Source organism: Melopsittacus undulatus, chromosome 6 (assembly GCF_012275295.1).
Source record: "Melopsittacus undulatus isolate bMelUnd1 chromosome 6, bMelUnd1.mat.Z, whole genome shotgun sequence".
Taxonomy (NCBI): domain Eukaryota; kingdom Metazoa; phylum Chordata; class Aves; order Psittaciformes; family Psittaculidae; genus Melopsittacus; species Melopsittacus undulatus.
In genome coordinates this window covers 86201854-86216632 of record NC_047532.1, presented here as the reverse complement: position 1 = coordinate 86216632, position 14779 = coordinate 86201854, and the positions used below count along the sequence as shown (strand labels likewise).

Here is a 14779-nt window from a genome sequence, read left to right as displayed (position 1 = left end):
GCTGTGGCTTCACAGTAATGGGGTAAAATGCCATTTCTTCTTATTTGAGAGGAAATTCACTCCCAAAAGTTAACACAAGCCATTGACAAAGTTCTCAAGCCCTCGAAGATCCACCTTAATTTCCTATGCAACAGCTGGTATGGATTTCCAATACCTGAGAACAAACCAGTACATACCCCATGCTCCTGTACTCAACACAGTGATTAACTTTGTACCCTTTTAACCCTTTGTAAAGCCAGATGACCCAGGCTAGCAGCAGTGGGATGCCACCCTGAAGCATAATTATTTCATACCTTCTATTTATTTATTGGAATATCAAAATTTATGACAATCACTAAAGCAGACTGATTAAACCCTAAACACCCCACTGTAGAGAAGTTGTTTTGCAGTCATCCCAAGGAAATATCTATCTGCAAAGTACGTGGCAATATCAAAGAGCTCTCTATTGATTAAACTTTGAAAATAAAATTGCAGCACTTATCACATGCTGTTTGCAAAAATGTCAATCATTATAATACTCACATAAGCATACTGTGTCTTTCCCCTGAACTTGTTAAACTTATTACCGAGACTCTACCCTGAGCTGCCTACATGTGGAAAAAATATCTTTCAGACAACACATTAACATTTTAACCAGTATTTAAAGCTGTGCATGGTGGCATCTCAGAAGACAGGGGTCTTGTCAGAATTTCCAGTATGAGCCTCATTTCAGGGGATGGAAGGAGGGAGTGGCAACTCTGCATTTCAGCTATTTTAAATGACACCAGCAAGAAGCCTGACATACAAATTGTCGCTCTAATTGCATCTATCTCTGAGAGATATGTGTATCTCTCATCTCACATTCAGTTTAAGAAATAGTGAAATTCGCAGTATATCATTGTAAACTACCTGGCATTCTATCATTCTCTTGTGCATACAGCATCCCACACAATTCTAATTCTAGATCTAAAACTTCATATTACGAAAGCTTTTAATGTATAGAACAAAAAAGATATGACCACTTTCTCACAGGTATATTTGCACTGTACAGCAGAAATAGAGATAAGCAAAACAACAGCTAATAACAGGACAATGAGGGCTTGGTCCATGACTCAAGTTATCAGATGTTCTTGCAGTACCAAGATACTAATATTACTGAAAACAGAAGTTAATGACAAAAAGGTGGAAAAAGCCCCAAACAACTAAAAATATTTTCTGGGAGGAGAAATTTGTAAGTGCAATGCATCTGCTTTTGAGCAAAATCCTGCTACAGATACAGTGTAAGTTATGATTTACAAAATTATACCTGTTAGCTGTTAATGTTATTCTGTCATAAGAAGAGATATTTGTATTAGTAAGAAAATATTATCAAAAGTAAACAAGCACCTGTTATAAGGAAAGACAGGCTTCAGAAATCCACAACAGCTCTGAAAAAGAAAGTATTGCAATGAGATGATAAGGACCACTGACCAATTCATCGTCAAATAGCTATATGACCATATCTCTATATAATTGCAAGTGCATCAGTATCACCAGTTGGAAATAATAATGCCAAATACCTCTATCTGCAAAATCAACAAGATTTTCAGTCAGAAAGATCAAATGCTAACCTGTGTAGTAACTGCAATACTCTGATGAAATATGTACAGAAATAATTGGGTTTGCCCACCTTTCAAGATTCCAAGCCACAGTTGGTTACCAAAGCTGGCTGAGCCGTCCGCTTCTACCAGCTTCACTTGCTGCTCAGTCGTGAATAGGACATTAAAATCTCCTGCTATGCAAAGGATTTTATTGCTTGACAGGAAAAAGACTCATGGTAAAAAAAACCCAACCAAACAAAAAAAAGCCATGCAAAGTTTTTCATCAATCATATACTTCGTTATGGAAAGAAATGCCACAAGTGTTACAGAATACATACATTTTAGATCAAGGCCAAATGTTCACTCCCTCTTGCCAAAGCTCCCACTCTACGTGGAATCTGATGGACTAGAAACACACCCCATAAGGATAAAGGTCCTCCACATGTGGCAGTTAGTACACATACTTAATTACTGACTTCACTACATTCAGGTGTCCCCTGGTACCCCCTGGCATTTAGGCTAGAAGAGAGATAACTAAATATCTTCAGTATCCTGAACCACAATATCAACCAGTATTGCAACTTCTCTTTCTGTTGTCCTTTCACTTAATGAGCGATGTTTGTTGCATCCCTGCTTTGCTTCGAAATGAGTCTATCAAGACCGAAATGGCTCTGAGGATGCCCAGGAAAATAACTTCAATCCCAGGAAAACTATAATGTTAAAATTGAGATATTGAGCAATTTTAAGCACCATCAAAATCTGATCACTGTCAATAGGGGAGGAGAATCTGAGTATGCCTATTTTCTACCTAAGCACCTAAAACTCAGCATAGAATGTCCTCGAGGTTTTTATGTGTTTTTATGTAACTCCCCAGAGTAGAAGTCAGCTGAATTCCTGGCCCTATGAAGTCAAAGGGAAATTTGTCAACAGCTGAAGTCTAGGTCAGGATTTTATGTATGCTGGTATCGCATTTTGTGCAATAACAACTCAGGGAGCTACTGCAGATGTCAAATAAATGTTAATGTTTTCCTAGAGTTCAGAATTCTTTATCCTAAGTGATTCTCCCCAACGTATTAATGCAACCACCATTCTCACATGTTCTAATTGTCTCATGAATTTCTTTTCATGCCACTCTGAGTTATACATCACTCTTCGGAGTCATTATTTGTAACCGACTGGCCTCCACAAAGAGAAATATTACAGGGCATTTTTCAGGTAAATGATTACTGCTCAGAGACAGCAGGGAATAGTTTTCTTTAGTCAAAAATAACCCAAAAACAAACAAACCAAGTAAGTCCTTAGTTCTCAGAGGCTTAACTTTCCTATCCTTGGAAAACCAGGAAAGAAACTTTCTTCCTAAAAGCTACCTCGCTGTTCTTCATTTGGTGTTGGTTTATCCTGACATACTATACCCCTTTTCAGAGATAAACAGCTTGTTTTTTCAGAGTAATTTCTTCTTTCCTATTGACTCGATGGCTTCTTGAGTAACTTCTTGAGTAACTTGCTATAAACTAGCTTCACATCTGACACCAAAACTTACCATCAGTCCCAAAACCTCTTTCGCACCTCTATAACTTTACATGGTGAAATACTCACGTTGAGCCTACGCTGAAACAAGACCTTGAAACAGCCCTTCAGATAATGGTGAGTGTCTGACCTGAAGGGAAAATGTTTTCAAACTGTAGGGCTATTCCAATCCATTCTCATTCGAGATTGTAGAAGCCTGCAAAACACCAAGGCAAATGCTTAAGAACACATCCCCCTCCCTCCTCCTGACAAAGTCAGTGGGGTGAGAAGACAAAAATCAAAACTTTCAGTTTTGAGCCAAATTCTGATGTGGATTGTTCTGATAGATAACAATGGATGAGTGTGGGGGGTTAACCCTGTCTGGATGCCAGGTGCCCACCAAGCTGCTCTGTCACTCCCCTCCTCAGCAGCGCAGGGCAGGTGGGGAAGAACTGAAAAAAACCTCATGGGTCAAGATAAAGGCAGTTTATTAAAGCAAAAGCAAAGACCACATGTGGAAGCAAACTAAAGCAGAAGATTTATTCTCTACTTCCCATCAGCAGGCAATGTCTAGCTATTTCCTGGGAAGTATGGCTTCAGTACACAGCAGTTGGTCCTGCAGACAAATGTCATAATAATTAATGTCCCCCTTTCTCCTTTCTTTTAGCTTTTATTGCTGAGCAGATGTCATATGCTATAGAATATCCCTTTGGTCAGTTTGGGTCAGCTGTCCTGGCTGTGTCCCCTACCAAGATCTAGCCCACCCCCAGACTTCAGGTGATGGATGAATGTTGCAAAGACAGACTTTATGCTGTGGAGCACTGCTCAGCAGCAGCCAAACCTCTGGTGTGTCAACAACACCTTTCTAACTACCAACACAGATCACAGCACTATGAGGTCTGCTAGAGGGAAAATTAACTCCATTTCATCCAGACCAAATCCAGTGAAGCCAGACTACAGCTCTTCCTCTAGTAAAGCAATTTCCAGTCACTTACTTCTGCTGAAGAAATGGGAAACTAAAAATCTCTAATGGTTAATACATTTCATCAAATCTGGTTCAAAATATTTGTGAAGATAGGGGACGTTGTCTGAAAGCCAGACATATTCACATACTGTGCAGCACATACAGCACAATTACATTTCTGTTAGGTGAAAACAGGTGAAAAACACAAAAGCCAATGACTGCCCAAATTTTTCCACAGGCAGCAACTGTTCACAAACATCTCTTAGGAATAATTTAATGGAAGGAACTTTTGGGGGGACATAGACTGTGAAAAGGTACTGGGTTTTTTTTCCACTCATCCCATTTTTTCTGGAGCAAACCCAGAAATATGTGACCTCTGTGAATAATGACAACTCAGTGACATGGCTTTCATCCTGAATGTGGATATGAAATGCTCCCCGTGAGCTGCTCAATAATAATTATTCATAGAAATTATTTGGTGAGTAATTTCAATTAAATAAATTCAAGGAATCAGGTAAAAGAGGCTAAACTAATAGAATGTATTATTTATAATGAATAATTCATTTTGAGGAACTTTCCCCCCCACCACTGCAGAAAGCCAACTCAAGGATAGGGTACTGGAGTCCTACTTAAGCCCTGTTTTGAGGTCTTAATTGGTGGCTTTCATGATGAATCACCCTGGGCTGGCCCTCTGCCCAGGACTGAATTTCACCCATTCCTCCTGTTCCTCACATATTGCTAGATATGTCATTAGCACAGTGGGATTCGAATTCTTTCAACTTTACTGCCATAAAAATAATGATATGGGAAGATTTCATTATGTTTCTTTTGCTACTAATAGGTAGAGGGAAGAAACCTCTCATATCAACCCTCCAGACTTTCAACAGTGAACATTCATCCTATCCATACAGCAACTGCATTATGCAAATATGAGCCCCATTACTAAGGCATGTCCGTTCAGTAAAGCAAGACAAGATAATTTCAACAAGACTGAATTACTAAAAACACTTGTGTGCACTTGTGCTTGCATGATGGGACATTTCCAGTTAAAAGCATTCACAGTATGTAACATGTAGATTATGACTGAAGAAATCTGAAAAACTGCACTTATAAATGGTAATAGTAAATATTACTGTACACATTCCTCATCTGAAATGAAAGGAACGATAAATCCATTGCTGTTTTAAGGACAGAAAAAAGTCTTTTTTTTTTGTTCCTAATATTCAGCAATGTCATCACAGAGTTTCTACCATCAGGAAGATTCTTCTCACTGTTTGTATCAGTCAGAGAAAAAGACCTATTGACATGATGAAACAAAGCACTTCTGAAAATATTTAACCCGCTCAGTAAGAGCTAAGTGAATGCTTATAAGTTAAACATTTGTTCAAATATCTGATCCAAATCCCACTGGAACCAAGTCCTTCCACTGACACCAAAGGGCTTTGGATCAGACACATCTGTTTGCTGAATAGGATGAATACATCCATAAATATCAACTGTCTTATAGTACTCTGCTGGGTTCTGTGCTAAAAGATGTGTGTGTACAAGAGAAGGGGAGATTTTGTTTTCCATGCAAGAGAGAAAAAAAGGGCCAAAGCTAAAATAAAGTGCAATCTAATTACACAGTGGTGAGTCTGTCAGTAACCTAGCACAGGCTACCAAGGATGCTTTATGACACAGTTTCTCTATCACATTTCCTGCTGAAGCCTGTATTACTGCTATTATAACTCTCAAAATTCACTTGCTATTCTTAAGAAAGTTAGGATTCCACATTAATGATACAAAATGTCAGAAACTGATAATTATATGACGGTATTTTGTACCACCAGTGTAAAATCATGCTGTGCTGTTACAGAACGGATTGCCCCAGATATACTGAAACAAATCAATGGCAAAGCCTCTTCACAAAAAATTATGTTGTAATTAGATAATGGGCCTCAAAAATGTGTATCCTTGGCCAGAGTTTGAGTCCTTGCAGGAAGCAGCAACTGAGTGAAGAATTACAAAGCATGTTGATTTCAAGGTGTAGTTCATTAAATTCTTTATACAGCAGGTAGTCATGAAGTGCCAGTAAGCAATATTATGAAGTAGCCCATGGCTCTCTCTATCTTTGAATTGTGGGGGAAAATGTAGCTACAAATTGCATCTGGAAACCAATAAAATTCATTACAGGTAATAGCAATGGCAATTACTGACTGCCAGCAGAAACCAACTCAGTAGACAGTATGCCTTCAGAAGCCACTGTCCCTCAGGACTGCCCCTCTGTCCACAGATTGGCACATCCACTGGCTCTCCTCCATAGAGCCTTCATCACCAGCATCTCTCTCCTCTGCCTCTCTTGGGCATGTGCTGCACCCTTTTACTGTTGCTGGGAGACATGGGTGAGCAGGGATGGATGTTGGGACCATGGAGGATGCAGCCTGCCCATTCCTTCCTTCCTGTCTTTTATGCTTACAATCCTTCGTTCACCCCTTGCCTGTCCCTTGCCCAAAGAAAGCAAGTGAAAGCCAGAGCCTCCTCTTTCACCCTCTCCTTTTCAGCCTACTTTCCAATGCTGCTGGATGAGATAAAACCTTGGATTACAAGTAACAATTATTTTGCATACTGAGAGCTGCTAAATCTGGAAACTGTTTATTTCCTTAATAATTACTTTTAAGTGAAGCACAAAAATATCCCACTCACAGTACCAGAAAGGTTAAAAAATGTACATATTCACAAAGTGAGAATGTCTCCAGCTACAAAAAGGCACACATATACACACACAGACACACAGAGAAATATCCCCTTGGAAAGCAAGAATATAGGGTACTTGTTGAATAGTAGTGATGAGTTTCTCAGAACCTTAAAAGCGGACATGGTGTAGGCACCTTATATTATGCAGCTCAGAATCACAAATGAGGAACACATGAAATCACGAAACACTTAAATTTACAAATTCCCATTGTTTCACCACATATGTTTTGTTCACAGAAATAAATTCTGGCATCTATTTATACTACATGAACAAATCCCTCCTTACCCATCATCAGCACCCAGGCTATCTTGTAGTGTCTTACTCTCAGTAAAACTTAAATCCTGCTCTCCACCCAACTCACAGAGATTTTTGCTTAGTTTCTTGCTGCTTTTTAATTCTTTGTTCCATGAGACTTGGTGGATGTGTTTATTCCTTCATTTATATACAGAGAAATAGAAACAGACTAAGTAATAAGATGTGCAAGTGGTGTTTAGCACCCACCTGCAGATACAATGTGGAGAAAGAAAATGATCTCCACATTTCTAGACTTACTCTGCTCCTCACTCAGAAGGACAACAGCATGATATGCATCAGGCAGGAAGGGCAATGATCTATGCCAAATGTGATGTGCTTATGCTTCATGCCACGGTCTGGCATTTTTCTCCCGTCCCCCCTGCCAGCAGATAGACAAAGTGGTGGCTTTAGGACCATGCAGAAGCCAAGAGCTGCTCTGGTGCATGCACCAGCAAAGGACTAACATAGACTATTGAAGCTGGTATCAGGCAAGTATTTAGTTAATACTTGCACTGCAGCAGTCTGGGAGTGCCCCATGGGAAACAAGTATGGAATAATTAAGGGTTCTTAAGCCAAAAAATATTACAGGGATATAAGACAAGAATAATACAAGGACAAAAATTCCAAACTGAAGGCAGACAGATGCAGAGCTGTAGAGAAAGCACCATTTTTTCAACCTGTGGGAGATGAAAGCTATTGGCAAACAGTATGGAAGATTTTCATCATAGGCAACTGCTAAAATAGGCCTGGATATGTTACTGGGTTTTCAGTTTCGGGGTTTTTTTTTTTTCTTTTTGTTTCTTTTTTTTTCCATAGGAAGTATGAACTGATTTAAACAGGAATTAATTCAATTTAACTGACAGCCTGGGTTAGGCAAGATCCAAAAGCCACAATGGTTCTATTAAGCCTTATAGTCTATGAATCTGTAAGTTTGTGAATCTATACTTCATAACTTTGCTCCAAAAAGGAGGATGAGGGAACACTGCAAAGTGGTTGGGGACAAATTTAAACCTTCACAATGCCTACACATCAGGCTTAACACTGAGTTTTCCCAAACCCTCATAGGCTGCTGCATCAACCTGCCTCCTGGCCTTCCATTTCTGGAGGCTCCCAGATAGTCATAGCCTGAAAATGTTCCCACATTCAACACGCAAAATAAAAAGGCAGTAAAACAAGTGAGGAGAAAAAAGCTGTTCTTTTATACTCTGTGTTTTTAACTGAAGGGATTATAAAGCACTTCAGGCATGCTGAGAAATCATGACTTTGTTCCCAAATAAAAAGCTGTAGCTATTTTTTTTTAAATCCTTGTTCATCCTCCTCCAACAGCAGTTATTATATGCATGCATTTGCAGTGTAATAGAATCAGTATCATCTCTGTGTCTTATTACAGTTGCAATCCCCTAACATGCTGTTCCTTCCATCCCACATGAATCTGGTAATTACTGCTGAGGCATGCCATGCGTACACTCTCCCTTCCAAGGCAGCATTAGCAGCTACCACAAACACATTCCCTGCGCACTAGTAAACACCAGCAAATGGGACAGTATCTGTTGCCCCATGAGCCACTTCCAGGACATGATCCTTGCTCACCAGAAAGCTGCATGTCACCGAAACCCAGAGACATGAAGCAAACGTATGCTGTGAGATGAGAAATGCACTGGATTTACTTCTGCCTTTAGCTTTTACTGTGTGTTGGAGCAAGACCTGTGAGTGCTGGCTACACCGTGCAGGGCTACTCAGGTGAGACAGTTGAAGGTAGGTTACAGAAAGGTGTGTGTCTCTGCATATGTCAGTGTGGGCAGGTGTGTGTATGAATATGCTCCCTTTAGAAAACCAAAAACCATTAACCTGGGTCTACTTTCACCTTCTCATTTTAGGCTCTGCCCCTAGACTGTGTTAGGTCTGAAAATCAGATTTGCTGTGTTCTGCAACTAGTCCAATTTTGCTCCCCAGACACCATCATCAGATGTTTAAAGCAGAAAACAAGTGAAAAATCTCACAGAATAATAACCTGGCTCGTGGTGTATTAGTGTTTTGAAACCTCAGATCTGGTACACATATCTTTCCAGATCTTAGCAATATTTGCTCCTGAATTTAGCTGGATAAAGAGAGTTAGAAATTGAGCAGCTCTGAGTGCATTTCAGAATCCACATCTTGTTGATATTCATGCAGCATCACACCAAAGCCATGCTCCAGTGAGGGATGCTCCTGCTTTTTCCACAACCTTTCCAAATTTTAGATAGGGAAGTTGCAGCTGCTTCAATCCCGAATGAAAACTCCAGCACTATTCCTGCTCAGCAGCATTGTGAAGGCATCTGTGCTGGCTGCTGCAGGATGTCACCTTTTACTATCTCATGAATCCCGTAAAAATAGACAAAGCTCCTAGACTGCTCCTCCTAGAATGTGGGCTCTGATACTTAATGGCTAGAGAATAACACAAGATAACAGTACCACTTTTGCCAAGTCCAGCACTCTCTTGGCAGCAAACCTCTGTGCTTACAGACTAAGTGAAGTGTGTATATATTGGCACCTTAAAAATTCACTGTGGAGTGTCTTTGTTTTCCCCAGTCTGAACTCAAAGTTTTACCTTCCAGATAGATAGAGATCAAGAGCAGCCATCCCTTCCCCCCAGACAGATCTGTGCCCAGTGCATGGTGCTTAACAGTAACCCACATCCAACAGCTTGCTCTTTATAAAGGCAGCCAAACGCTGTAACATAACATTGCAGGCTGGCAGTAGGACTTAGTCTAGGCGATGCGGATGATCGCGTTAGATGTGGTGGTAGCTGCTCAAGGCTCGGGTGAGCATCCTAGAGGGTGTGCGATACGAGCACAGGGCTGATCGCCCTCCCCGCCGTTCAACTTCCCCGAAGGTGCAGCAAACACCAGCGCGCTGGACGAGTCCGGGGAAGGGAACTGGTGCCGCTGGAGCGGGGGGGCAGATGCTAATGCCAGATCCGTGTTTTGCAGCACCGCTGCTTAGAGAGCCAGATTGTGCGTGTGTGCGCTGCATATGTGGTGCGAGTGTGCGGGTGTGTGTGCGCGGTGCGGGCGCGCTTGCCCGCGGGCTTGTGCGGAGGACGCTGCGTGACTTACTGCCTATTTTGAGGGCACGAATTGCGGACTCGGGACCCAGAATCCTCCGGACCCAGGTAAATGCATCCTTTACCTTGCTCCGCTGCCCGGCTCCGAGGCTCCGAGCGGTGCTGGCCGCGGCCGCAGGTGCTGTCAGGGCGCTCCCACGGTGCGCGGCCGGGCCGGGCACGGAGCCGCCTGCGGGAGACACCGGGGAGGGGAGAACGGGGGGAACGGGGCGGGGTGGGAAAAACGCGTGTCCCCCCCCCGCCTCCATGTGACGTCAGCGCGGCTCCGCGCGGGGCAGCGGCAAAAGCGCCGCGCACAGCCGCGCCCCGCGCACAACCGTCCGCGCTCCGCAGCGGCGCCGCCGCCGCTCCTCGGTGCCCTCCCGGGGACGGACGGGACGGGACGGGACGGACGGCGGCTCCTCGCTGAGCTCCCATCGAGCCGTGCGGTGGGCGATGCCTCTCGCCGCTGGGCGCCTGGCTCCCGGGGCGCGGCGGCACTCGGCGGCGGCCCCTGCCCCTGCTGCCCCCTCGGCTGCCCCGAGAGCAGGTACGAGCGGAGGAGCGCGGGGGGAAGCTCGGGGAGCGCGGTTCGGGGGCGCCCCCGCTGCCGGGAGAGGGATAAATCACTGATCCTCACCCGCTGTCCAGGCTTGGAACGCGGCAGTGAACGGGATCGGGCAGCGGGAGTGGGACTGCCCCGGGTCGGGCTGGAGGGGACGGAGCCGTTCTCCATTCTGCCGTCGATGTAGAGGCGGCGGCCGCGGCAGGCGGAGGGGTCGGGCGGGGTGGACAGCTCTTGGGACCCCGGATTTCGGAGCGCTTCCAGACGGGGCTTCCCCCACAGCGGCTCCGAGGGCGCTCCCCGAGAGAAGGAGGGATAGAGGAGTGGGGGTTTCACAGGAGTTTGGCAAGTCTCTGCCTTGCCGCTCCTCATCCTCCCAACTTCACAGCTTGCCGTGCCCTCCCCTCGCAGCCTCTGCCCCTGGCTGTTTTCACTGGGGATTTCTTCTTTCTCTCCTTACCTGTCTTAAAAGGTTTGACTGTAGCTACCGAAGTGGGGATCGACGGCGCATAAAGATGCTGAAGGGTGTTTGGTTGCTCAGTTTGTTAACAGTGGCTGGGATCTCGCAGACAGAGAGTCGCAAACCTGCCAAAGACATTTGCAGCAAGAGCCGCTGCCCTTGTGAGGAGAAGGAGAACGTGCTGAACATTAATTGTGAAAACAAAGGATTTACAACTGTCAGCCTCCTCCTGCCACCACCATCCAAGATCTACCAGCTGTTTCTCAACGGGAATGCGCTGACCCGCCTGTTCCCCAATGAGTTCGTCAACTACTCAAACGCTGTGACCCTCCACTTGGGCAACAACGACATGCAGGAGATCCGCACAGGGGCCTTCAGTGGCCTCCGCACCCTCAAAAGGCTGCACCTCAATAACAACAAGCTGGAAGTGCTAAAGGAGGACACATTCCTTGGCTTGGAAAGTCTGGAGTACCTGCAGGCTGATTACAATTACATCAGTGCCATTGAGGCAGGGGCCTTCAGTAAGCTGAACAAGCTCAAGGTGCTGATTCTCAATGACAACCTCTTGCTGTCCCTGCCCAGCAATGTCTTCCGCTTTGTACTCCTCACTCACCTGGACCTGCGGGGGAACCGGCTGAAGATGATGCCTTTTGCTGGTGTACTGGAGCACATTGGAGGCATCATGGAAATCCAGCTAGAGGAAAACCCTTGGAACTGCACATGTGACTTGCTGCCACTCAAGGCCTGGCTAGACACCATCACCGTGTTCGTGGGTGAGATAGTCTGTGAAACCCCCTTCAGGCTTCATGGAAAAGATGTAACCCAGCTCACAAGGCAAGATCTCTGCCCTAGGAAAAGCTCCAGTGATTCAAACCAGAGGGACAAACATCCTGTCCTCTCAGATCCACACATTTCGAGGCTGTCCCCCACATCCAACTCTGCCATCAATCCCACCAGGGCCCCAAAAGCCAGCCGTCCACCCAAAATGAGAAACCGCCCCACACCCCGTGTCACTGTGTCGAAAGACAGACAGATATTCGGACCTATCATGGTTTACCAGACAAAGTCTCCTATGCCCATCACCTGCCCAGCTGGTTGCATCTGTACTTCACAGAGCTCAGACAACGGCTTAAATGTGAACTGCCAGGAGAAAAAGATAAGCAACATCTCTGATCTCCACCCTAGGCCAACCAGTCCAAAGAAACTTTACCTTACCAGTAACTATCTGCAAGTTGTTTATAGAACCGATCTCATAGAATACAGCTCTCTGGATCTGTTACACCTAGGAAATAACAGAATTGCAGTGATACAAGAAGGTGCCTTTACAAACCTCACAAGTTTACGTAGACTTTATCTTAATGGCAACTACCTTGAGATTCTGTACCCATCTATGTTCGACGGGCTGCACAGCCTGCAATATCTCTACCTAGAGTACAATGTCATTAAGGAGATCCTGCCACACACCTTTGATGCTCTGAGTAATCTTCATCTGTTATTTCTCAATAATAACCTGCTCAGATCCTTGCCTGACAATGTCTTTGGTGGTACTTCCCTCACCAGACTCAACCTTAGGAACAATCATTTCTCACACCTGCCTGTGAGAGGAGTCTTGGACCAGCTCTCAGCTCTGATTCAGATAGACCTCCAGGAGAACCCTTGGGACTGCACATGTGACATCCTGGGGCTGAGGAACTGGATAGAGCAAGTCACTGGCCAGAACAACCAACAGTCAAATCCCGCTGTAGTTATCAATGAAGTCATATGTGAGTCTCCCACCAAGCACTCTGGAGAGCATCTGAAATTCCTGAGCAAAGAAGCCATCTGCCCAGAGAACCCCAATTTGTCAGATTCTTCTCTCCTCTCCATGAACCAGAACACAGATACACCTCATCTCCTTGGTATCTCGCCCAGTTCCTACCCAGAAATACACACTGAAGTTCCACTGTCTGTCTTAATTTTAGGCTTGCTGGTTGTGTTCATTTTGTCAGTCTGTTTTGGGGCAGGCCTGTTTGTCTTTGTCCTTAAACGCCGGAAAGGGGTGCAAAGCATGCCCAGCAGTGCAAACAACTTAGATATAAGCTCATTTCAGCTCCAGTATGGGTCTTACAATACTGAGACCCACGATAAAACTGAAGGACATGTTTATAACTACATTCCCCCTCCTGTTGGACAGATGTGCCAAAATCCAATCTACATGCAAAAGGAAGGGGATCCAGTTGCCTATTACAGGAATCTCCATGAGTTCAGCTATAGCAATCTTGACCACAAAAAGGAAGACCCCGCCAGTCTTGCATTTACAATCAGTGCAGCTGAATTACTGGAAAAGCAATCCTCACCAAGGGAACCAGAGCTTCTGTATCAAAACATTGCAGAAAGGGTCAAGGAACTCCCCACCGGGGGATTAGTTCATTATAACTTTTGCACCTTACCGAAAAGGCAGTTTGCCCCTTCCTATGAATCGAGACGCCAAAACCAGGACAGGATAAATAAAACTGTTTTGTATGGAACGCCCAGGAAATATTTTGCAGAACAATCTAAACCCGAGCATCCTTTACTCCAAGGAAAGCTACAAACAGAACCCGACTACCTCGAAGTTCTGGAAAAACAAACTGCAATCAGTCAGCTGTGAGGGGGGAGGTGGGAGACAAAGGACAATTTTTAAATGAACTCAGCATCCCATTTCACTGAGCCTGAGCTCAGTGCTGGTGTCATCTGTGGCATTCCCAACATTTCCACTTTTTAAATTAGAGAGGGAGTAAGAGAGAAATGGAGCCCTTACAGCATAGCAGGGATATGGTGTTGCTTTTGCAACGTTCCCTTTAAGTTATTTCTACGTCTCTCTCCTTTGACCCTTCTGTAGGAACTGTCACTGCAAATGTATGTTTCTGTAATAGATCTTGCATAATTCGTTTTGCTTTGGAAAGAAATGAGGAAGGGATCTTTGGGTTTTCTGGTTTTTGATTTTTTTTTTTCATTTCAAAGTGAAAATTTAATGTATTATGTAGAAGATCTCCAAAGATCTTTTTTTTTCCTGGACTATGACTTTCTTTTGTAAATAATAATATACGGTACTGCTGTTTCAATTACCAAGTATAGCCACTGGGCGTCACTTTTTTGTGTTAAAGTGCCTTTGCACTTTAGGTACATTATTACTTAATTGTTGCTCTTAGCTTTGATAAATTGAACCTATTTTAATGTGTTGTATTTTTGAAATTAAAACAAAAATGTAAAATAGATCTATATGTCAGCTGCATTAAATCAGAAAGTTTGATTTATAGGAAAGCTGCCCTTCTTTAAGTGAATCTAGTTCTAGGACCTTACAGATTTAAATGTAAATTATTGGGGTTTTTTTTCCCTCTAGGTTTGTTTAGAGTGATTCACTGAAATCAACTGAGAGGATTTAGCAATGGACTAGAGGTTATCAAATGCCTCAGCTGGGAGTAACAGCTCATTAATAAAAGATGTTTAACACAATGTCATAGTGAACTGAGCGATTAATGTGCTTCTTAATACATTGCATTGCAGCTCTAACACAGTAATGTTCAGTGGTTTAAGATTATTTTCATACTTAAGATAACATTAATCATTTGATGCACTGAATTAGGACTTTTGCTA

The 14779-nt window shown here is 43.8% G+C and overlaps 1 protein-coding gene across 1 annotated transcript; it reads left to right on the top strand.

Annotated features, from left to right (window-relative positions):
• Positions 1-10593: 10593 nt before the first annotated feature.
• SLITRK2 (SLIT and NTRK like family member 2) lies at positions 10594-14398 on the top strand. The gene is made up of 2 exons (XM_005146859.3): positions 10594-10689; positions 11177-14398. The coding sequence occupies exon 2, from the start codon at positions 11220-11222 to the stop codon at positions 13791-13793; it is 2574 nt and encodes an 857-aa protein (XP_005146916.2). The 5' UTR covers positions 10594-10689; positions 11177-11219; the 3' UTR covers positions 13794-14398.
• Positions 14399-14779: the final 381 nt, after the last annotated feature.

Coding starts and splice junctions, on each gene's coding strand:
- SLITRK2 (XM_005146859.3), top strand. CDS start 11,220: ATGCTGAAGGGTGTTTGGTTGCTCAGTTTGTTAACAGTGGCTGGGATC.